The sequence below is a fragment of the Pelophylax lessonae genome (genome assembly GCF_965119305.1).
Source record: "Pelophylax lessonae genome assembly, chromosome: 1".
In the NCBI taxonomy this organism is placed as follows: domain Eukaryota; kingdom Metazoa; phylum Chordata; class Amphibia; order Anura; family Ranidae; genus Pelophylax; species Pelophylax lessonae.
Window position 1 is genome coordinate 551,551,047 of NC_138768.1, and position 24,819 is coordinate 551,575,865.

General features: G+C 38.0%; 1 protein-coding gene across 2 annotated transcripts in view; it reads right to left on the reverse strand.

The window, feature by feature from the left end:
• LOC309563800 (fibrillin-2-like) overlaps positions 1 to 24,819 on the reverse strand; it is a 239,470-nt gene that overhangs the window by 16,215 nt on the left and 198,436 nt on the right. For both annotated transcript variants that reach the window (XM_082268412.1, XM_082268413.1), the window contains exons 30-53: positions 23,440 to 23,565; positions 21,197 to 21,322; positions 18,706 to 18,828; positions 16,634 to 16,756; positions 16,264 to 16,389; positions 15,924 to 16,046; positions 14,994 to 15,116; positions 14,740 to 14,901; positions 14,510 to 14,578; positions 11,808 to 11,933; positions 11,506 to 11,631; positions 10,026 to 10,175; positions 8,914 to 8,985; positions 8,699 to 8,824; positions 8,403 to 8,528; positions 6,134 to 6,259; positions 5,928 to 6,044; positions 5,679 to 5,807; positions 5,307 to 5,426; positions 4,807 to 4,932; positions 2,561 to 2,713; positions 943 to 1,008; positions 554 to 679; positions 297 to 416 (exon numbers count right to left, since the gene is read on the reverse strand). In XM_082268412.1, coding sequence (XP_082124538.1) covers positions 297 to 416; positions 554 to 679; positions 943 to 1,008; positions 2,561 to 2,713; positions 4,807 to 4,932; positions 5,307 to 5,426; positions 5,679 to 5,807; positions 5,928 to 6,044; positions 6,134 to 6,259; positions 8,403 to 8,528; positions 8,699 to 8,824; positions 8,914 to 8,985; positions 10,026 to 10,175; positions 11,506 to 11,631; positions 11,808 to 11,933; positions 14,510 to 14,578; positions 14,740 to 14,901; positions 14,994 to 15,116; positions 15,924 to 16,046; positions 16,264 to 16,389; positions 16,634 to 16,756; positions 18,706 to 18,828; positions 21,197 to 21,322; positions 23,440 to 23,565 — 2,910 coding nt within the window. The remainder of the gene's footprint in view (positions 1 to 296; positions 417 to 553; positions 680 to 942; positions 1,009 to 2,560; positions 2,714 to 4,806; positions 4,933 to 5,306; positions 5,427 to 5,678; positions 5,808 to 5,927; positions 6,045 to 6,133; positions 6,260 to 8,402; positions 8,529 to 8,698; positions 8,825 to 8,913; positions 8,986 to 10,025; positions 10,176 to 11,505; positions 11,632 to 11,807; positions 11,934 to 14,509; positions 14,579 to 14,739; positions 14,902 to 14,993; positions 15,117 to 15,923; positions 16,047 to 16,263; positions 16,390 to 16,633; positions 16,757 to 18,705; positions 18,829 to 21,196; positions 21,323 to 23,439; positions 23,566 to 24,819) is intronic.

Genomic DNA, 24,819 nt, shown 5'->3' on the forward strand with positions numbered 1-24,819 from the left:
ATTTAGTCTAAACTATTAATTTAATAGATACAAATCTGGGTCCTCTGCCATGCTATCATCGACTCATAGCACCTGGCTATGGTGCTATGAGTCAACCCCTCTCAAAACTTAAGACCAGCTTCATTTTTTTATTGTAAACTTTGTTTTTATGACACAATGAATTTCAGTTTTTTTTTTTTGTGCGTGTGTTGTATGTATATATATATATATATATATATATATATATATATATATATATATATACATATATATATTTGTATAGATTAGGACTGACACAAAATGCTTCCTGTTGTTACCTTCACAAGTCATCATTGGTCCTGGTTCGAATCCTTCATCACAAGCACATTCAAATCCTCCAACCACATTGGAGCATGTTCCATTTCCACATGGGTTTCCAATGGAGCATTCATCCGTATCTGCATAAAGCAAATTATATTTTAACTTTCATTGTGCATTTTTAACTAATAAGCACAAACTCTAGCCATGAAACCTTTACCATGTTCACTTAATTTGCCAATATTTTTTTTTATTACATGTTGTTTGTTTCACTTACCAACACAGTTAACCCCTGTGTAGTCTAGATTATACCCAAAGGGACATTCACATCGGAAAGAGCCATCTGTGTTAATACAGACGCCATTGACACAAACTCCAGGGTTCTCTGCACATTCATTGACATCTAGAAGGATAAGAGAGATGAAACTACTTCTGAGCCCAGACTTATATACAGCTACATAAATATTTTCTGCAGTGTGTGAGAAAATATGTGATAAGGGTAAAATATACACACTTATACTTTAGAAGATATGTGATAAGGATATAATGTACACACTTGTACTTTAGAAGATATGTGATAAATGTATATTGTACACACTTATACTTTAGAAGATATGTGATAAGGGTAAAATATACCCGCTTATACTTGCTGTTTGGGTCACTGACCTTCTCTGGTATCTCCAGTGCTAGGTATAGAGCCAAAACCAAATGGACAAAGTTCCCGAAAAGCCACTAAACAGAAAAGAAAGATAACACAATATTAAACAGTAAAAGGTAGCAATGCCAAAAGGCAAGGGCCTATTCACACTGAACTGAACAGCTTCTCCACACTAAAGAGCAGCGGTTTTGTGTGCAGCAGCTGTCTGTTCTGACTGCAGTGAGCCAGCGGTGGGGGAGATGTGATGCATATTTCAGTGCATCACACAGCCACCCCTTTTTTTTTTTTTACAAACTTTATTTGAAGTGCACGAAGGTGACACTGCTGTACATGTGATTTCACCTGGAATGCTGCTATAAAATGCATAATGTCTGATGTTTATTACACCTCACTGCACCACAGTTGTCTGTGTGTCCTAGCGGTGACCCGTGTTTATCAAGTGTGAAAAAATGCAGGTCCCTGCACTTTGAGTGAACAGGGCCTAAATCTAACTGTATTCATTAGAAAGTTTAAGTGGTTTTAAATGCTGAAGGTTTTTTACACCTTTGCAGCTCCCCCTGAAGCCCCCCCTATTACTTACCTGATCCCTATCCCAATCCAGCAATGTGCATGGGAGCATAAGCTCGCCTGGGTCTCTCCCTCCTCATTGGCTGAGACACAGCATTGGTTGTCAATAACAGCCAGCAAGGAGGGAGTGGGGGACAGGGTCTGTGTGTCTTGGGAGTAAGCACGTACGAGTGCCCCTAGAGTAAACAGCTTGCTCTGGGGGCACTCAGCAGAGGGGAGGGGCCAGGAGCGCCAGCAAGAGACTAGAAAACAGCAGAATCGGGGCTGCTCTGTGCAAAACCATTGTACAAAACAGGTAAGTATGATATGTTTGTTATTTAAGAAAATAAAAAATGTAACCTTTACAAACACTTTAAACCATGGATTGATGACCATTCCAATTTATATTTTGAAGATTAAATGAAATGTGATCAACACTGGTATAATAGTATTTGCAAAGACTACACTGGTCATTGAAAATATGTAGCTAGTGCTTTATATGGCTATTTAAAGTTTTGCTTGAAAGGATACCTACAGTCTAATTCAATTAAAAGTGCCTATCCCTAGTAGAATCAACTACAGCAACCAATTGGAAATTACTCTCTTAGGTCAGAGTTATACAAGATGAGCAAGATAAAAAATTTTTTTTATTTTTTTTGGGGTGGGGGGATTACTGCCCTTTTAAGATTCTTCTCAAGCTAACTTTTGCTTCTTTACAGAATGAAGATGACATAATAAATCTGATTTATTAAAGAAATTGAAAATGTTTACACAATAAATTATGCGAAAATGCACTCCAATCATTGCAGATAGCAGAAGTAAACAAAGATTTTCTTTTCACATGACTAGATAACTGAAGTGAAACTTTATGGAAAATATTATATCAATCTCTTTAGGAAATAAGCCTCTATCTCTTTGCAGTTTTATAACTTTTATAAAAAAAAGTTATATTTCACATAATCTCTAAGTCATTTTATTATTAACAGCATATATTATAAAATCATTAAACAAGTATTTTATCGTCATCTAGGAAAGTTTTGCATTGTTTCTGTATTTTCATATTGTCTGAGCAGTCCTTACCGGTTCCTTCCTGAGGACAGAGCTCACAAGGATCTCCCCAGCCCTCTCCAGCCATTGTGCTACAGCAGCACTTTGATTTTGTAGTGTTGAAGGCTTTGGGCACTGAGCACTTTCCATTATCAAACTGAGTGAAGCAGAAACTCTGACGAGTATCTGTTAAAAGAGAAATATATAATTAAATACTTAGTAACAAAAAAAAAAAATAGTCAGGCTGAAAAAAGACACAAGTCCATCTAGTTCAGCCAATAAAAAAAAACAACCACCATACAATCCCATATACACAATCCTATACCCACAGTTGATCCAAATATAAACCAGTACATGGTGAATTAACCTCTACTTTACTTTAATAAATATATTATTCCTGCACATATATTTGTTACAAATAAATTACATATATTATATAGAACAAATTTAAAATGTGACATGCATCATTCCTATACAGTTATGTATTCCTTTTAAAATAGTTCTATAAATATTAATGTATAATGATAGACATAGTAATTTGTCTTTGAATTAATGTAAGAAAAATATGCTAGTAGTTGCTGTAAGAGGCCTGGCCATAGACGTTTCGAATCTCGGCCAGTTCAGCAGAAACCATCCGAGATTCGAACCATTTGTGGGCAGGCTGAATATACCAAGTTGATCAAGCAATCAACTTGCGTACAACCAGCCTGCTGGATTTACTTGTGATCAGGGCTTTTTTTCAGCTGGAACTTGGTGGAACTCCGCTCCACCACCTTTGGCTCATGCCCTCCACTCCCTGCACATCACTATCACTTGTAAACACCGAGGTCTAGCTTCCTGTGTTTTCCAGTATGGGGACAAAGGAGATACCGGTGCCTGGGGTGCAGTGCGAATGCTGACACCCCCACTGGATGATCTCCCTGCAAGTGAGATAGGTGATGCCATCTACAGTGTGAGGGGAGATACTAGAGAAGAAGAGGGGCAAAAATGAGATGTGGATGGGGGATGCAGAGCTTAGCAGCTGTGGAAGAAGGCTGAACTCTGCACTCTGTGTGTAGCGCACCCCTGAACTCTGCACTGTAAATGTAGCACACTCTCAAACTCTGCACGTAGCACACCCCTGAACTCTGCACTCTGTGTGTAACCCCACCAAACTCTGCACTTTGTACATAATGTACTCCTGGTATTTGATGCCCCTTTAAGACCCTCCCAATTTTGACCAGTTTGGGGAGTGTTTTTTTTTTTTTGGGGGGGGGGGGTCATGGTTGAGTTCCTGCACCTTTTTTCCTTTAGCCACTAGCAATAATCACTGTGTTCTCCAGGCAGGGACGTCTTCCCCCACCCCATGTCACTCCCCCCAGGAGAATACAATGTCTTGGCAAGAAGGATTCCCCTGTCAGCACTGTCTGTGTTGATGGGGGAATCATACAAGTTAGCACCGTCTAAGGCCTGCCTTATATGTTTAGTCATTTGACTACTGAAATGTATCCCTTCAAGGATAAGTTTACCTTTCATAACATGTTACATCTATATTAAAGTAACATGTTACGAACGGACCACCCCCCTTACCTTCACAATTCCCCGATCTAAAAGCTAGCCGGGATCTTCTCCTCCTAGCTGCCCACATCACTTATTCACAGTGTCCTGTGCATGGAAAAATACAAGGTCTGGCAGCCTTTGAAGCTATTGGCTTGTAGTTTTCAACGAACTACCACAGCGCTGTGGAGCGATGTGGTTATTCATTCTCTCTTTTCTGTCAGATTGTAAATGCCTGCACATATGGGATGTACGGGCACAGAGATACACTGGCAGGTCTGCTGGAAACCTCTATTTTTACCTGCAAAAAAATGTGAATGTATATTTTTTCTAAAAAGTTATCTTATCCTTTAATTTATAGTTATATATTACACAATATCACACTATTATCACACTACTGCAATACAGCAGTCAATATCTACAACTATATCACTTCTGGTATAGCTGTGGTAGTTACACCAATTGCTAATACTGAACCTCTTGGGGTTGATTTACTAAAACTGAAGGGTGCAAAATCTGGCAAAGTTCTGCATAGAAACTAGTCAGCTTCCAGGTTTTTTTTTTTTTTTTGTCAAAAGTTAATTGAACAAGCTGAAGTTAGAAGCTAATTGGCTACCATGCACAGCTGCTCCTGTTTTATTAAATCAGCCTCCTGATGTTATATTGGAAGTCATGTCATTGGTTAAGAAATATACTCCTGTGGGTATCTATGATTACGGTTTTTGATCATCATCTGTTCTCACCAAAGCAACGACGTCCATTATCAGACAAGATAAATCCTGGAGGACATATACACTGGAAGCTGCCAGGGGTGTTAGTACAGGTTCCAAAGAGACAGATGTTGGGCTCTTCATCACATTCATCAATATCTGAAAAGAAGAAAATATCATTTTTATCAGTATCTGAAAGAAAATAGTGTTTATCAATGTTATTTAGGCAGTTAAACTGTAATCTGTGCTATATATGTATATTACTGGGATTCATCCTAATGTATTACATGCAAATGTTTAGAAAGTGCTTTGTCCTATCACTACATTTCAAATGGTTGTTTAGAAGGGGCAAATTGCTTAGAACTAGTGGACATCTTTACATTGATAAACGCGTAGACATAAAACTGCTTTGATCTGAATCAGTAACTAGCTACAGAGTAATTTTTAGCCTTTAATGGCATTAGTGATTGCTTTTTAGCCCCATCTCCCCAATGCACCACACAGACATATAGCACATTAGTAACATTGCTCACCAATGCAGTTGTCATTCTGTACCGCATACCCTGGGGGGCAGATACAACGGAAGGATCCTTCCAGATTTTGACATGTGCCTGGAGCGCAGGTCCCAGGTAAACTAACACACTCATTAATATCTGAAAAAAATGAAAAAAGAAAAAGCTCATAAAACTGCTTTAAATCTTCAGAGCCATACCATTTCTGGGATGTATTATTATCACAACTATAATAACTGGGCAATTATTATTTTTAATAATGTTACTGATTGGATAATTACAATGTGTAAAGCTTGTATGATGTGGCTTTACATAATTAGCCTTACTGCAATGATCCAACCCAACTGTAACCTGTTAAATTCAATAGATACACATATGAATGATAGTACTTACCAACACAATTTTTCCCATCTGGAGTGATTTCATAGCCTTCATGACACAGACACTGGAAGGAGCCAATGTTGTTGATGCATTGTCCATTTCTGCATACTTGTCCCACAAGGGAAGAGCATTCATCTATGTCTGTGTGATGAGTAAATAAGAAATGCGCAAAATCATTTCAAAGCAGTCTCCTTCTTTTAAGATTTAAGAAATAGGTAAGTTCCAAAGAGCACATGAGCAGAGCAAACACTGAAAACTTACCCATGCAATCATTGTTGTGAGTCAGTTCAAAGCCGGGGAAGCAGAGGCAGTTATAAGAGCCCACAGTGTTCTTGCAAGTACCATTGCCACAAGGCTGGCGATCACACTCGTCAATGTCTACAATATAAACACAAATAAATACTTTAAATTGTCCGCCTCTTTTTAAGAAGCAATTGCTGAACTGCATAAGAATTGTGATCACTCACCCATGCACATGGTTTGGTCGGCACTTGCTTTGAATCCATTGTGACAGATGCAGATATAGCTTCCAGCTGTATCCATACATGTTCCATGACTGCATACATTTGGGATCTCATTACATTCATTTCGGCCTAAATCAAGGACAGCATATGATGAAGTCTTAGTTTGTCAAGCTGACACAAAGATATATTAAAGTGAAACTTTAGTCAGAAAAAAAGTCCTACTAGATCACTTCATTCTGGCCCCTTTTACAGGTATAGCTATGTAAAACATTAGAAAATATAACCCAACCAATTCCAAAAAAGTTGGGACACTGTACACATTGTGAGTAAAAATAGAGTGGACTAATTTTACAAATCTCATAAACTTATATTTTATTCACAATATAATATAGATAACATATCAAATGTTGAAAGTGAAACAATTTGAAATGTCATGCCAAATATTGGCTCATTTTGGATTTCATGAGAGCTACACATTCCAAAAAAGTTTTGACAGGTAGCAATAAGAGGCCGGAAAAGTTAAATGTACATATAAGGAACAGCTGGAGGACCAATTTGCAACCTATTAGGCCAATTGGCAACATGATTGGGTATAAAAAAAAGCCTCTCACAGTGGCAGTGTCTCTCAGAAGTCAAGATGGGCAGAGGATCACCAATTCCCCCAAGGCTGCGGCAAAAAATAGTGGAGCAATATCAGAAAGAAGTTTCTCAGAGAAAAATTGCAAAGAGTTTGAAGTTATCATCATCTACAGTGCAAAATATCATCCAAAGATTCAGAGAATCTGGAACAATCTCTGTGCGTAAGGCTCAAGGCCGGAAAACCATATTGGATGCCCATGATCTTCGGGCCCTTAGACGGCACTGCATTACATACAGGAATGCTACTGTAATGAAAATCGCAGCATGGGCTCAGGAATACTTCCAGAAAACATTGTCGGTAAACACAATCCACCGTGCCATTTGCCTTTGCCATCTAAAACTCTATAGGCCAAAAAATAAGCCATATCTAAACATAATCCAGAAGCGCAGGCATTTTCTCTGGGCCAAGGCTCATTTAAAATGGACTGTGGCAAAGTGGAAAACTGTTCTGTGTTCAGACGAATAAAAATTTAAAGTTCTTTTTGGAAAACTGGGATGCCATGTCATCCGGACTAAAGAGGACAAGCACAACCCAAGTTGTTATCAGCGCTCAGTTCAGAAGCTGCATCTCTGATGGTATGGGGTTGCCTGAGTGCGTGTGGCATGGGCAGCTTACACATCTGGAAAGGCACCATCAATGCTGAAAGGTATATCCAAGTTCTAGAACAACATATGCTCCCATCTAGACGTCGTCTCTTTCAGGGAAGACCTTGCATTTTCCAACATGACAATGCCAGACCACATACTGCATCAATTACAACATCATGGCTGCGTAGAAGAAGGATCCGGGTACTGAAATGGCCAGCCTGCAGTCCAGATCTTTCACCCATAGAAAACATCTGGTGCATCATAAAGAGGAGGATGCGACAAAGAAGACCTAAGACAGTTGAGCAACTAGAAGCCTGTATTAGACAAGAATGGGACAACATTCCTATTCCTAAACTTGAGCAACTTCTCTCCTCAGTCCCCAGACGTTTGCAGACTGTTATAAAAAGAAGAGGGGATGCCACACAGTGGTAAACATGGCCTTGTCCCAACTTTTTTGAGATGTGTTGATGCCATGAAATTTAAAATCAACTTATTTTTCCCTTTATAATTATACATTTTCTCAGTTTAAACATTTGATATGTCATCTATGTTGTATTCTGAATAAAATATTGAAATTTGAAACTTCCACATCATTACATTCTGTTTTTATTCACAATTTGTACAGTGTCCCAACTTTTTTGGAATCAGGCTTGTAAGTGCTTAAACTGTTTAAATGCCAGTAATACATGGTCTCACCCTGCTCTGCACATGCCCAGTCGATATCTATTTTTGGGCATTGTGCCGAAAATGTAGAGGCCGAACTCTAAACTGTTTAAATGCCAGTAATACATGGTCTCACCCTGCTCTGCACATGCCCAGTCGATATCTATTTTTGGGCATTGTGCCGAAAATGTAGAGGCCTAACGATTTACTGCTGCTCAGGGGCTCTGTGCTTAAGCCTCCAGCAAGAAGAAACATGCACAATGCTGGAGGCAATTTACAGCAAAAAATTAACTTTGGTAGCATAATTGTTAATGTGGAATGCATGTTCCTTGCTAAAGAACATAATTGTTTTTTATCAAGTTGTAAAGGGTTTAAGACTCACCAACACAAGCTCCACTAGGAGAGAGCTTGTATCCACTTGAACATTCACAACGGTATGAGCCTGGGATGTTAATACAATCTGCATTTATCTGGCACAGGTTCTCTCCACCGCTGCACTCATCAATGTCTGCAAACAGAAGCACAATACTCATTAATACCATAACTGCCACATTTTCACTCAATAAAAACATTTTTCCAAAGCCTTATGATATTAAAGATAGCATGGAGAACAATGTTGTGCATTATGCCACAGTAGTTTAGAGTTTCCAGGAGAAATTGGAGAAGCTCCTAACAAACCTTCACAGATGAGAAGAATGTTGTTGTAGCTGAATCCCATTGGACATTCACAGCGGAAGCTTCCAATCTGGTTGATGCAGACGCCATTGGTGCAAATTGCTGGAATTTCACTGCACTCATCAATATCTGAACATGAGAAATATTTAACAATTAGTTCCTAGTTTAGCACAAAACCACTATTCGAAATGTAATTTCAAGAAATGCATCTGTCTTACCCATAGGTTTACCAGTGCGGATATCAATAATAAAACCAGGTGCTTGGTTTCCACAGAGAATCTGATATTCAGCTAAATAGAATTAAAAATACAGTTGATGAATATGAGGAGGGGCAAGAAAACAGTATCACATAAAATGATCTAAGCTCCCATTTACATAGGGGCGATTTGACATGAGATTTGACAGGCGCAGCCTATTGCCGGCAACTGCACCGTCCGACTCAGTGCGGCACTGCACCAATTTCCAAAAGTAGTTTCTGCATTACTTTTGGCGACTTCGGGGGCGATTTCAATAGACATCTGTGCATGAACCCACACAGAAGTCTTTCAAATTGCCCCTGAACTCGCAATAAAATGCAGGTTTGAAATTGTGCGAGTTCAGCTGAACTCTCGCGATTTCAATCCCACCTCCAATGTGAACGAGGGCTTAAAACATTAGACTGAGGTTTGATCCTGCATGCAAGATAGTACTGAAGTATAATCTTGATTACTTTAGCTAACTTATGAACACATGCATTGTGAAAACATTCATAGAGGCAGGCTTGTTTGTTACATCCTAATACTATTAGTTGTCAACAAAAATCTAGCGTGAATAACAATCTTTTGTGTAGGGGTGTCCCAAGATACCCATATACTTTATATTAGTCTTCCAATCCAGGTAGATGCTTCTGGATCATCTAATGTCAATAGGTGCGTTACATCTTTGATTTCACAAGTTATATTTTCCATATACTGCACTGATGGGGGCCAATAAATTGGAAATAGTTGTATGCAGTTTAATATAAATAGTTCTATAATATTAGACTATATTTGTGGTTCTGGATGTGCAGTTAGCCAATAGGGTGAAAGGGAATGCTTTGCATTGCTCCAACCTCTTTTCTGACATGGGGATTAATCCAATATTATAGGATATGTGATTGGATTAGAAAATACGTTCTATTCTAAGAAGGTTCTATTACGCTACACACTGGTTCAGAGGAGGGCTTTTTTGTTTCCTTCTCACCATAACCTTCTGGGTTACATTTTCTTATAAGTTAAATTCAATATTTAATATGCTATTATTAGCACTTTTGGAACCTTTGGGATAAGTATATTGATGATATAGGACTTACGACTGGCTGGCACCGGACACGGCTCACAAGGTTTATTCCAGGCTTTTCCGATGTTGTAGGAACAGCAGCACATTTTCTTTGTCATGTTTGTAGACAGTTCATTCTCACATGTATCATTGTAGTTGCGATAACACACACTCTTCCTCATATCTGCGATACAAGGGGTAGATCAGCAGTGGGTTAATAGCGCTGGCATTCATGCTTTTTTATATCACTACTGTACAAAATCACATACTGGTTTCTTAGATATAACCAAGAAATATGGGTCACATAATTGTTATTGTAGAAACGTATAAGAAATGAGTGCATAAAGCTGGCCGCACACATTACAGTAAACTTACAGTGGTGCTAAACCTAAAAAGTGAATATTTGATATGCTATAGTGAACATCTAGAAATGTTATCTATGCCTAAAAAGTGCCCTGAAAGATGTACCCTTGTCTAGAATCCCTCCTGAAAAATAGCAGTGCACTTCCTGGTATGCCAGGATATCTAGGCAAGTCTGCGCCTTCTGCCTCACAGTTGTGTCATTGCAATGTGAGATCAGATGCACTGCTCTCTCTGACTGCTAATCTTAGCAGATTTGAACTGATATTTGCTGATTTCAGTGTTGTGCTGATCACTGTTCTCCATGACATGAGGAAGCAAAGCCCTGCCTCTGCAAAGATGGCCACCTCCACACAGAGACACAGTTCAGAACAAGGCCCATTAAGTCATTAATAGAGAAAGCTCAGCTGCAGGTAAACCACAGGCAATACTACTGAGTAGTCATTTGTCCTCTGCTTGCCTTTTTTTAGGGACAGCTTCCAGAGTTCAGTTCCTCTTTAAGAAGCCTGAACTCCTAGCAAAACAGAACATTGATTGTATATCCAGTCAGAAAGGTTTTTTCATTACACAGTTTTTAATATGTTTTACTGATCTCCTAGATCAAATCTAAGAAAAATCTGAGGGAGAACAGTCAGCTTTAGAGTGGTAGATTGACATCAGTCTTTAAAAAATGTTTAGTCTAGTCACAGAGTATATGGTGACGGATTTGTAAAAACCTTTGAAAAGTTAGGGTTAAACATTTGCTAATACTTCGCAAATTCTTGGCAATGAACCTTATATGTTGTTAAGCAAGGATTAGCAAGCTTCCTGGTATTTGTGCCCAACTAAGAAAACATTTAGCTTGTTTGTCTTTAGCAAATACACCAGTTCACGCTTGTTATATTTACTAAATCTTTAAGTGACCTTGCCAAGTTCAGTAATGATTCCCTATTAAAATGTATATTATTAATAAATTGTGAATTGTTCAAAATAGCAGATTTAGACTTGTGTTTATATGTTGGTATTGAGTACATTGGGTTGTGACTTATTACCTATATACTTTGGAAAATGTGAACACGTCAAATAAGGTTTCTAATAACAACACAGAACCTAAACAGACAAATGTAATGCATTATTGTAATGCATAGATTTTAGATATCATTATTAGCACATACCCATGCAATTGTTTCCTCCGTTGACTTGCATATACTCTGGAGGGCAAACACAGGTATAGTTCCCAAGTGTGTTATAACAAGTACCAGGTCCACAGATTCCAATGTGAGCAGAGCACTCATCAATGTCTGAAAAAAAGTTTGTATAATTCAGTTGCAATCATGGATAAAAACTGTACAAATGTCAGTAAAAATAATATAAAACAAAATTTTACTACTTTCCTCATTTTTTAAGACTGTCTACATAACAATGTATTTCATCAACTTATAATTAGCTATTAGGATGCATGCAGTAAGTTTAATACCTTCACAGATGCGGGTTTCCTCGTTCAGGTAGTAGCCAAGTGGACACTCGCACTGGAAGCTTCCAAAAGTGTTTACACAGTTGCCACCCTGACACAGGCCTGGAAGTTCCTGGCATTCATCAATATCTTAATGGATAAAAGCATACATAAATTGATTAAAAATGAAAAGATATCCACTAAAATAGTTGATCTATAGCACATGGGGCAAAATCTACTTGTGCAATGCTGCAACGTCCTACTAAAATAAAGAGATTTGTGGCAGTATGTGCAAATGAAAAACATACAACATATAAACTGTTTTTGATCAAAAAGACTGGGTGAACTGTATCAATGGGTATTCTCCAGATACCTAAATGGTCATGCTGGCAATACACAAGGAGGTTCACAGCGAACACTAACCAAATACCATCTGGACTTTTATCTATGGGCTTCCATTTAGCAATAACAGTGGAGTGTATTTATTTACAATACTTCTCTACATAAGGGTTAGGGAACCACTGTACAATGCATTTTGGATGGCAGAGATGTGCCCCCCTCTTTTTGTGGGGCAGATACTTGCTTTTTAAGAGACACAGCAAGAAAACAATAATCTTCTATGTGTCCACGTGGTGACTGGGTGGAAAAATGGCAGTCACCACACTATGTGGTTGATTTACTAAAACTGGAAAGTGAAAAATCTGGAGCAGCTGTCCATGGTAGCCAATCAGCTTCAAACTTCAGCTTGTTCAGTTAATGAAGAAAAATAAATGGCTGCACTCCAGATGAGGTCAAAATCCAGATTTATTGACTGGACATCCCAATGTGACAATAGTGACAAGGTAGATGCGTTTCACACCCTACAATGTGTGCTTAATCATTACGGTAATGATTAAGCACACATTGTAGTGTGTGAAACGCATCTACCTTGTCACTATTGTAACATTGGGATGTCCAGTCAATAAATCTGGATTTTGACCTCATCTGGAGTGCAGCCATTTCTTTTTCTTCATTGATTATCCACGGAGGCGAGCCGGGGCGTGCACCGGTGTGTGTCATCAGGCTTTCATACCACCTTGAGCAGTGAGTTCCTTTTCTTTGATTGTTCAGTTAAGCTTTGACAAAGAAAAAAAACCTGGAAGCTAATTGTTTTTTTTGCACAGCTGCTCAAGATTCAGTGTTAGTAAATCAACCCTCATGCTTGAACAAGTCCTTGAGGGAGGAGCGGACTGATAAGGCAGGAAGAACAAAGAGGAGAGGGGATGTTGAGTGTAATGACAGTGTGGCTATGTGCCGCACTTGTTTAAATTTTCGGGGTCTGCAAGGAAGCTCTATTGCTGCCTGGGCCCTGTGGAGCCTCTGTGAATGGGATTACCTTGAAGTTTTATGGCTGAAGTAAGCTCATCTCTTTTGCGTTACTGTAATTGTGTTAATGTAATAAAGAGACTTTGAGTTTTGTTTTCTTGATATGGACGCTTGTTTTGCTGCATACATGCCTTTTTCTAGAAGCAGTACCAGAACTAGTATATAATACGAGTAGAGCAGCAATGGAAAGAAGAGGAATATAGCCCATATGAGTATAGCAGGAGTGTGCAGGTCCAACCAAAACTGGATAGGGTCATTAGGAAGAGTGCATTGTGTTTAAAAATGGATAATTAACAGATATCTGCATTAATATGAATGGAAATTTGTAAAAGAGATAAATGACTTATTACAATGATTTTAAAAGTGCTACAGGAAAAAAAAAAATCTCTCTCTCTCTCTCTATATATATATATATATATATCAGTAGCTCAAATTAAAATTGTTACTCTACATTTTTGAGCAGGTAGTGGCTGGTGTGAGTTCATATGTTGTGGAAGACAACTGAAACATACAGAATGTTGAAGAAGGCAGTATGCCCATGGTGTGGTATACGCATGATATATCCTGATAAATATGTAAGCTTTGCTGTTAATCTGAATCAAGGGTAGCATTTCTTTAGCCTCTGTGACAGTGCTAGGCCTTGCCACTGTATTAAAAGAGGTAAATATTACACAGGATTACAAAGTATGCAGATTGAGGGGCTCGGGATAATGATTTTGAGTGGAAATTTTTTTTTTTCAGTTTTCCCTGGGTTTTGTAATTTCTGAATTGGGTTCTGCAGCTCAGAGGCATCAAAGAGTCTTGGGAGGGATAAATCCTCTAATCCTGTGTCCAGGTCTTATTGGAGACCAGCAGGCTGTGTGTGTGCAGGTGTGCACAGTTGTTATAAGCAAGGGGATGTCAGTTGTTCAGGGATCCTTCCAGAAAACAGGAGATTCTTTGCCCAGGTCAGGACGTTGGCCAGTGCAGCAGGAAGCTGCAAGAAGGCTGAGAGTGTAGAGTGAGCTACGTGCAGTGTTTGAATAGGAGCATAGCAGTGCTGTGAGTTGATTTGATAAACAAGCCAAAAGGCCTATGCTTCAGGCCTGGGCAACAGTGCTGCAAAATAAAGCTAGGAGACTTAAATAAATTTTTTTTGTGTTAATGGTGGAAAGTCCTGTGAGGGCAATTATTTTTGAACTTTAACATTCTTCTGTGAATAAAAGTTGGTCAACAACCCCTAAAGAGTATTTCCTGGCTGGAGTGAACTCATTGGGAAGCACTACACTTGAGCAACCCCCCGGGGATATCACACTCCCTATGTTATCCTTAGATGTTACTGCAGCAACAAGAAACAGACAGAACACAAAACGTAGGCTTACCTTCTAAAATAACCGTTATAGGATTTGGTCTGAATCCCTCTCCTCCTGGGCAGAGTGTTTTATATTCAGCTGAAACACAATGAATATAATTATATTAGCTATATTAGCTTTGGTATTATCTTTTTACCTTATTTTATGCTTTAGAAACAACAAACAAAATGGTGAACTAAAATAAAAAAAATAGGATCCCTCATATTAAAATATATATTCTTAAATAAGCCTTAACTTACTAGAGTTGGCAAGAGGGCAGCTTTCACAAGGGTTGCCCCAGGCACGTCCCAGGGAGCAACAGCAGGATGCTCGGGTAACACCAACTCCAATCTCAGCACTACAAGCAAGGCTAGCATCTCCTCTCGTCAGTGTTTCCAAGTAGCAGTTTCCAACACGAGTATCTGTGCATTGGGAGAAAGGACATTATTCAGTAATTAAAAGGCATATACAACAACATATAAACTTTTTTTGGTCACAGAGAACATTCACTTACCAACACAACCAACTCCGGTGGGATTTAGTTCAAAATCCTGTGGACAGTTGCACAAGTAGCTTCCTGGAGTGTTCACACACAGGCCATTGATACAGTTCACTGGGTCAGCACATTCATTAACATCTATAAATTAGAAACATGGGTTATAAATTATAAAGTACGGTATGTTATTTTTTATATTCTAGCAGCTGCTCCACATCTATCTTTCCTTACTAATGATTTCCATTTCAATTATTTTTATAGAACTTTTGGTGTATTATGTATAAATGTTCGTAGTGTTAAATGACTATTAACATCTACCCAACCACTGATTAAGCAAAGTCATAATGGGTGGCAAAGTTTCACTTTGTAAGAGGTGCTTTGAAAGTGTGTTTTCCCTAATAACAACAGCTAACAGAAAACAAAGAAGGATTCAATTGAAGCAATTACTGTGTAATGACCATTGAACTGGACATGCTAATCACTCGTGAAGCCAGTGTTATTTTTAAGCATTGTTAATTTTGCCCAAGCCATTCATCCAAAACACATACCAAACACACCCAAAATACTTGAACTGGAAGGGTGTATTTCTCTGTATATTCAAAAAATTAGTTAGGTATTCGTGACATGTTCGGAAGAATTTTGCCTGCAGCATTGTTACATTTATTTAAGAATCATAAGAATAACGGACATTATGGAAAAAATAAAAAGAATAACGGATTTGTTTCCTTTTTCAAGGCCAAAACTACAAGACTCTGTGACATGCTGTTTCGGTGGACAAAGGCCTTTTACACTATAGTTCGTTATTTACGATATACTGCTAATACCTGATAAATTGATTGTTTTACTGGATACACACTTAACATAAATTTCAGTGTTTTTTTATCTATTTGAAGGCTATAATAAAATATTGATATTTATAATATAGAATGATATAGAATAATATCTTACCTGTACAGTTTCCTCCACTTCTGTCAAGCTCATAACCATCATCGCAGACACATCGGAACATTCCTGGCAGATTCTGGCATGTCCCAAAGACACAAATGTTCTGAAACGTGCACTCATCAATATCTACAAGTACATTTAGCAGAGAGACAAATCAATGAATAGATACAAAAAATGTATGCACAATTTACCAAAAATAAAAAAATTCAGCTTGTAACTACTTCAAAGCTTACTTTCATAAAAAAAAAAAAAAAAAAAATGCTATAATAAAATCTTTATCAGTCTCATGTCTTTTATTTTTGATAGAAATGTTAGTACTTAGGTTTTTAAATGTCCCACAAACCTTGACAAGCCTTGCTGTCCTCAGTAGGCGTAAATCCCATTTCGCATTCACAGCGGTACCCTCCGGGCGCATTTAAGCAATGACCGTTTTCACACAGGTTTACATTGTCTGCACACTCATCAACATCTGCAATTGACAGCATGATTATCATCAGAGGATGACATGTGAATTTAGAGTAAAAGTGAGTAAACTATTACAATCAGAATAGTTACTTTAATTAAATTATATAAAACTATATGAATTGTCTTTAAAAGAGTAAGTGCTTAATTAGCACTATTCTGTATGGAATCAGTTCCTCATTTTACAGATGTGACTTACTGGTACTCTAAACAGACTAATCAAATATTATATACAAATAGGTCTTCTGTACCTGAGCAAGTAAAGCCATCTCCATTGAATCCTTCATTGCATGTGCATCTGTATGATCCAGGTGTGTTCACGCAGTTGGCATTTACGTTACAGTTATGGTCCTCTGTAGAGCATTCATCAAGATCTAAAAAGCACAGAATTAATAGTTATTTTATTTTCTTAATTATGTATCAACAGCTTTAAACATATATTTTGTATAACAGTGAAATTTATATAAAATCTCTATTAGAAACATATACAAAAGTGATAAAGTGTCTTAGGCCGCAACAAATTGTCCTTTATATTAAATCCAAGTGAAAGAATAAAGTGCAAAGTTGCCCAGTGCAAAAATTGTTCTCAGGTGTCCCCTGTAGTGTCTTGCCTTCACCGAATAGTTGAAATTCAAACATCAGAACTGATTGCTGTCTAAATTATAGGACAGCAATCACACCTTAGGCTATAAATGTGTTTTTCCTCTCTGGTTATCTCTATTGAATCAACCGATACAATGGTACTCCCACACGTTGTGAGGGGGCCATCAGGGAATTCTCAATCAGTCAAGCAGGATAAATCATCAGACGTAAGGAAAAAAATATTTTCTCATCGTATAGTAATTTATTTTGCCAAAACTTAAAAAAAACAACAAAAATAAAATCCTAACCTCACATGAACAAATCACCAGTCAATGTGTAGGGAACTAGCGTTTAGTACATTAAAAAGATCCATAAAGTGCATTGAGAATATTTATTAAACACAATACACTTACATCGAGTGCTGCCACAGTAAACCTAGAATGGCGGTTGGACCTAAGGCATATATCCCAGCTCAGCTTTGAGGATAAACAGCTTCCCAGTGCTAACACAGATCATTTCCCAGAAAGCATATTGGTAGTTCTGCACTATCATATTGAAATGTCCAGCAGGACTGCAAACACAGTATCATGTTATAAATATTTATTTGTAAAAGTAAGATTTAATTATTCTTGTAAACCTTACAAAAATTAAATAATTCTGATTAAAACCTTTTATTATAACAGCCCTAATAGACCTTTGATGACTGTCAAATGTGTAGGCAGAGTTAAATTATGAAATACATTTTCCTCAACTAGTTTCTGTGCTTATTTAGCTGTGGATTAAACAGGGTGCTTTAGTATCTTGGGAATAAGGGAATGGGGGAGGGGTGGAGGTAGTAATGATTTTCCCTCTTTAAATCTGTCTTATCATTAATTCTACACATCACATCTATGCGCAGCTAAGCGTGAAAGACAAAGCGAAACCCTAAGGGCTCACCTACACATGTGCATCACTAAGCACGCTCCATACACATGGAAAAGTGTAAAGCAACCTAAATCTTAATACTGATATTTCTGCAAAATACTTAGTGATGGAAAAATGTTTAAAACCTACACCAATCTTAATTTACAGCAGTGTTAACAAGGCGAACTGGCTCAGATCCTTACCTGGTGTCATTTGTAATCTTTGTATCTACCCAGTACTTAATATAGAACAAAAAAGTAAAAAATCTGATGCTGCCTCTGTTTTTCAGAGTAGCTAACCAGGGCCATCTTCACCAATATGCTGTATTTAGCTTCTTTGCATATCACATGTAATCTTCTTTTCTTGAATGAACAGCCTGATCACAACATTGCGCTGTCACCGCTTCCATCTTCACCCGTCTTCCTTCCAGGTTCATGGATTTCGGCTGTGTGAGTGGCCGGAGCCGCAATAATGTCACTCAAGCGCATGATGGAGGGAGCAGTCGTTTATGGCAAAGGATTCTAAAGGAACAGCCCAGGTGTCTGTTCCTTCAGAGCTCTTGCACCAGTTATGTCAGCGTACAGTTCACCGTTTAGGAGATATTTACAGTACCTATAGGTAAGACTTATTTTAGGCTTACCGATAGGTAAAATTCATGTATGGTAGTTTACTTCCACTTTAAAGCACATGCATTTAACAAACTGCATCAGACCAGGCTAGCGTAAATCTACCGTAAATGGGTCAAGATGATATTTGAAACACAGTTTCAAATATACATGTGCTTTGTGTTAAGTTTTGCATTTTATAACATAATTTACAGATTTGAAATTTCACCTACCAACACATTTAAGGCCATCTCCAACCCAACCTGTTCGACATTTGCATTTGAAGCTTCCGGGTACATTGACGCAAGATGCATGCACATCACAGTTGTGTGCTCCTATTTCACATTCATCAACATCTAAAGAAAAAATAATTATAAAACATTTAAGCAGTTGTATATTTTACCAGTGTAAATCCAGTATTGAACTTCTTGATAAATAAAATATAAAGGTTCTCCATCATGCCATATACAAGCTTTCCCTACTTTCACCTCCTGTAACACAACTTTGTCTGGTAATGTTTACAGTGAGCAGCTTAAAAGACTCTACTTTCGGGGCAAATCTAGCAGCCAGGCCTAATCACTGTCATGTGGGGCATTCTTAACCCTATGAAGGATTTAACCCAAAACCCCATCAAGAACCTATACTGGAAATGTTTTAATAAAAGCAGGATACATTATGAAAACAGGAGTTGTTAAAGTCACTCAGTATAACTAGCTGCCATGTTAACTTAATTAATTATATTATTTATAATAGTGGAGAAGATACTATAGAAAACAAAAAGATAATTATGTGTCTGCATATGTTTTGCTTACTACTACCTGTTGACTAAAATGACATTTTTGTTAGAGAAAAGCAAGGGAAGTTCCCAGTGCTTTACAGGATCTAAGGGGGGTTTTGTTTTTTTTGGGTGCGTTAACCCTATAACCCTACTCATCTATGGTTTGTTCAAAAATTGCCACATAAGAAAAAAAAAAATCAAATTATTGCACATATTTAAGGGCATAGAGGTTTTGGTACACAGTTAATAATATATATTATAATTATAATTTGGCCACATTTGTCTGAAAATGTACCGGGGTAATGTTATGTGGCACTTTATATACAAACTGGGCTTAGTGATTTTTTTGTGAATAAAGGAATTTGAATATATATTTAAAGCGGAATTTTAGGTACTGTAATTTTTACAGCTTGGACCAATGTAAATATAATATGTGCCATACCTGTGGGATCCCTGTGGAAGCAGGAAATCACTAGTAGACATCGCTACTATAGTGATGGCCGCTAGCTTATGGAACCCAATCCCAGTTGCTGCCCTACTTCTTACTGAATACAGGAGATCACCTGCTAGGCACCGGTACCATTTAGAGAATACTTTGTAATGTCTCACTGAATGCAAAGTGTTCTCTCATTGGTCGAGGTGGCGATTTTGACATCAACTCTCTGCGTCTCCACCTTGTGCAACCAGAGAACACTTCACATTCAATGAAAAAATACAAAGCATTCCTGAATGGCGACCTTCTGTGTTCAGTATGCAGCTAAGAAGCCACTTGGTATGAGACTTGGAAGCTAGTGTCAGTCACTATAGTAGCAGTATCTACTACATTGATTTCCAGCTTTCAGAGGGAGTCCACAAGTATGTACCAAGTATTTACATTGATCCAAGCTGAAACAATGTAACTATTTAAAAATTGCCATATTTAAACTTCAGCAGTAAGTACAGCAATTGTTACTACACTACAGGTATTTTAAATGCTAACTTGCAGGAGGACAAGCTCAGGGCTCATGGATTTTTCATCTGTATTACTCTTGCAAAAAGTGAGTGTTTTTAGCTGCTGTAAATAACAAATTATTGTGAAATGGTATTACACTTTGTGGAGCCCTCCTTTTTTCATACACCATCCATACTGGAGGTGATATCCACCGGACCACTGCTGACCAAACATTATCCACCATAGAGGGTCATCTGCTGAGACCCCCCCCCCCAGGAGACCCCCCAAAGGCATCTGGAGAGTTAACCCTATCCAGCTCATACCTATCTAGCTAATGCTGTAATCTTACAGCTGTAAGGTGAGGGAATAGCACACACAGAGGTGTCACCACATTGGATAACTGAGACATCAGTCACCTTTCTATTTTCGATATATATTATTTATGTTTTTATTGATGGAGACATATTGATCACTAACATGGTTATACATGATTTTGGATGGAGTATGGGAGTGTCGACTTATGGTTCACCAATTTACTGCCATCTACTGTCTTGTTTGATTTATTGCATTCACTTAATGCATGGTTATATATTTGGATGTATACTATTTGAGGTTTATTTACTTTAATTTTCTTTATACTCCCTTATTGTTGTATGTACTATTATGTCACAGATGCATTTATTCATCATCACCTATATTAGTTGTCATTCGACAACGCAACACTATTATTTCACTATATGTTGTCTTTCGACTTCGGATCTGCTGATCAGTGCATGCGGCAGCTGACTATCTGACTACTCTTTTATGATAGCGAGAGAGTACCTTTTGTACATTACTTTTTAAAGAATGCTTCAAGTTAAGCCTTTATATCTAAATCTGCTAAGAAAGTTATGATGTTCAAATAAGACAACAAACTGAACTTAAAAGCCTTTTTACATGTATAAAGCTTATATACATAAACTATGCATACAAATTTAGTATTTTTAAACAATACAGATGTAGAATTGCCTTTTACCTGTGCACCCTGTGGTTCCCTTCTTCACAAAGTAACCCAGCTGACAGTGACAGATGAAAGAACCTTTAGTGTTCTCACACTCTCCATGCAGGCAGATGTTGGGGTTCAGGTCACACTCATTAACATCTATAGAGAAGAAAAAAGATAAGGTTTAAAATAAGATAAATACTTTATTGTCATTGCAATGCAAATTACAATGAAATTCTATAAAAGCTCCACACATATGAAAACATATAACAACCTCAACATACACACATGTAAACAATTACGCCCCCCATGTAAAAAGCCGAAAAGGAACCTCTACCACAGCGGCAAATCCAAGTCACCTACAGTTAGATAATATTATTCAAAATTACCATTTAGAGCCTTGATAGCTCTTGAAAAGAAACTTTCCTTAAATTGGTTTGTCTCACCTTTATATTTCTGAACCTCCTGCCAGATGGCAGTAGTTCAAAAAGATAGTTTCCAGGGTGGAAAGGGTCACTATTTTGCCCATCCTGCTGACACAACGGGACTTGTAAATTACATTTACAGATACTGATTTGTAGCCCACGACCTTCTGCGCAGCATTTATTATTTTCTGAAGGTAAGCTTTTTCTGCCAGTGTACAGTTGGGATACCAAGCCAAAATGCAGTATGTCAGCACACTCTCAATGGAGGAGTGATAGGAGGACTCCAAGATGTTTTTCCCTAGGCCATTTTTTTCTGAGAAGTCTCAGGAAATATAAACATTGCTGACACTTCTTGGTATCAGCTATAGGTTCGATGACCAGGATTCTAAATTATTATTACCTAAAAACTTAAAAGCAGATACCCGCTCTACCAATTCTCCTCTGATGTAGGAGTGGAAATATGTCAGTCTTACTCTTCCTAAAATCAATTATTATTTCCTTCGTCTTCTCTGTGTTTAGGGACACATTTTTGCCTCACACCAATCTACTAGATTAGCCACCTCTGTAATGTTTCTCATCCCCTCTTGTGATGCAACTTACTATGGTGGTATCATCTGCGAATTTGATGATGCTATTTGTAGAAAGACAAGGAGTACAATCACAAGTGTATAGAGAGTAGAGAAGGGGACTCACTACACAACCTTGTGGTACTGCTATGCTGACCACACGCTGGGAAAAAACATGCTTACCCAGTTTGCCCACCTATGGGTGGTCTACCAGGAAGTAAAGTAAAATGAAAGAAAAGGTAAGGCTGATTAATACTAAGATTTACAAACAAATAAGGCTTCCTCTCAGCTATTCTACAGAACCATTAAACCAGGGGTCAGAAACCTTTTTGGCTGAGAGAGCCACGAACACCACATATTTTCAAATGTAATTCCTTGAGAGCCATACACTATATTTCAGAGGTCGGGAACCTTTATTTAAGTAAGTAACGCAGTGACAAATTGCAAAAAATGGCCTGGTCATTAAGGGGGTAAAACCTTCCAGGGCTTAAGTGGTTAAAGGAGCTGAAATTTTTAAAGTTGACTTCCCCTGTTCACACTAGTGTGATTTGCAGGGCACGACAATGGAAAGGAGAAATAACCTTAGCGCAAACAGAAAGTGGATGTGTAGCCCATATGTGCCAAAATGTATGGGGAAATGTTATTCCCCAGTAAATTCCACTGTATATACTGCTGCAGGCCTGCAGATCTTCTTCAGTGAGGGTATTGGGAGCCTCTGTAAACTGTGAATAAAAGATAAAAAAGAAGGTGCAGGCTAGCCTATAATTTTTTGCTTTCTGTGCTTCCCTGTCTCAACTTAGTAATTGCAAATACTCTTTCTGAAAGAGTATTTGCAATTACTTGAGACAGGGGAAGCACAGAACGCAAAATATTTACACTGACAAGTCTGAGTGACTGACCTGTCACTTCAGGACCTCCCTCGGCTCTATGCTGAGCCCGCGCTGCTGTCTGGAGAAGAGGGAGGTGGCCAATGGTGGGTGGAGTAAATTTAGGAGCGGAGGAGGAATTTGACCATTGCCTTCGCTCTCCCGCTGTCACATGACATCACTGGTTGCTAGGCACTAAGCGGCATACTAGCAACCAGTGTGGCTGCATCGCGCATAGACTCGACTCGGGGCTAATAATGATATACTCATAGCAGGAGACCCTATTTGTCTGCGAGCGAGATGCAGCCATCAAAAGAGCAACGTCTGGCTTGTGAGCCATAGGTTCCCTACCCCTGCATTAAACCATACAGAGACAGAAAGCAAAAAGCCGCTGTAGACCAATGTGAAAATGTTCTTACCTATACACGTCTTCATGTCTAGAGAAGCCATGAAGCCATCAAAGCACAAGCAGCGATACTCTCCAGGGATATTGGTACACTGCCCTCCATCACAGATATCTGGGTTGTCCTCACATTCATCAATATCTAAAAAAAAATGTAAATAAGCAAACCGATTAAAACAAACTTTCTAACAAAGATAGAGCAGTAAAGAAATATAAGGACATCTTCAAATACAGTAGTTATGACAGGCAGCAAAAGCAATATGTTTTCCGTAAAAATCCAAATCAGTTCAATAGTTTGTAGATCACTTTGGTAAACTTTAAATTACTTTAATTCTAACTTTAAAAAATCGCACGACCGCACAATTGTCAGTTAAAATAAAGCAGTGCTGCATCGCAAAAAATGGCCTGGTCAGGAAGGGAGGGGGGGGGGGGGATAAATCTTCTGGAGGTCAAGTGGTTTACCATTACTTGTCCGAATATAAAAATATATTGGAAAATAAATATATCGTAATACAAAATTATATACTGAAACATTTCTGATGTCACACTGATAGGTACGATCTTGATGGTAGCAGGCATTGATATAAGGATCATTCAGCTCTAAGAATGTTTCTAATTTGTATGTCTAAATGACAGTAATATAATGACAGTAAGGGTGTTTAGTCCCTGCTTACTGCTATGAGAAAATAGTTTCTGTGGTTTATGGTAGAAGTCAATTGAAAAATCTGTAGCGGTTGTGGAAACCAGCTGTTGAAAACCACTGAAAAAGTAGTCCTTTCGTTTGAATATACTTAAAGGAATTGTAAAGGGTTTTATACTTATTTTCTTTATGCAAATGTAAAAGAAAATTAAGCTTTTAAAATATGTTATCAATTTTTTTAGTCCTGGTAAATATAAAATATTGAGTGCTACTATTACATGCCTATTTATGTGTTTATTTATTTATTATTTAATGTCAGCTAAGGCTCCGTTCACATGTAGGCGTTTTGGGGGTGTTTTTCTGCTCTAGGATCAGCTCTCAAAACGCCCAACAAGACAAATCCTATTCATTTCAATGGCCTCTGTTCACATCTGAGCGTTTTGACGCCGTGAGCAAAACGCCCAACGCTCAAAAAAGAACATGAGCTTCTTTTTGGGCAGATTACAGGCGTTTTCCATTGGTTTCTAGTCAATCTAAAAACGCCTGCACAAAAAACGCTGTAAAAACGCCTGTAAAACGTCTGCAAAAACGCCCATAAAAACGCCTGAAAAAACGCCCATAAAAACGCCTGTAACAGCAACGCCAAGATGTGTTAATTTAGCTTAGAAAAATCGTTTTTTTTTACAGTGTTATATAGTTTGAATTACAAAAGCAGCTGAATTAGTCAAAGCTCTGTAAAGTGTTCTCTCTCTAGAA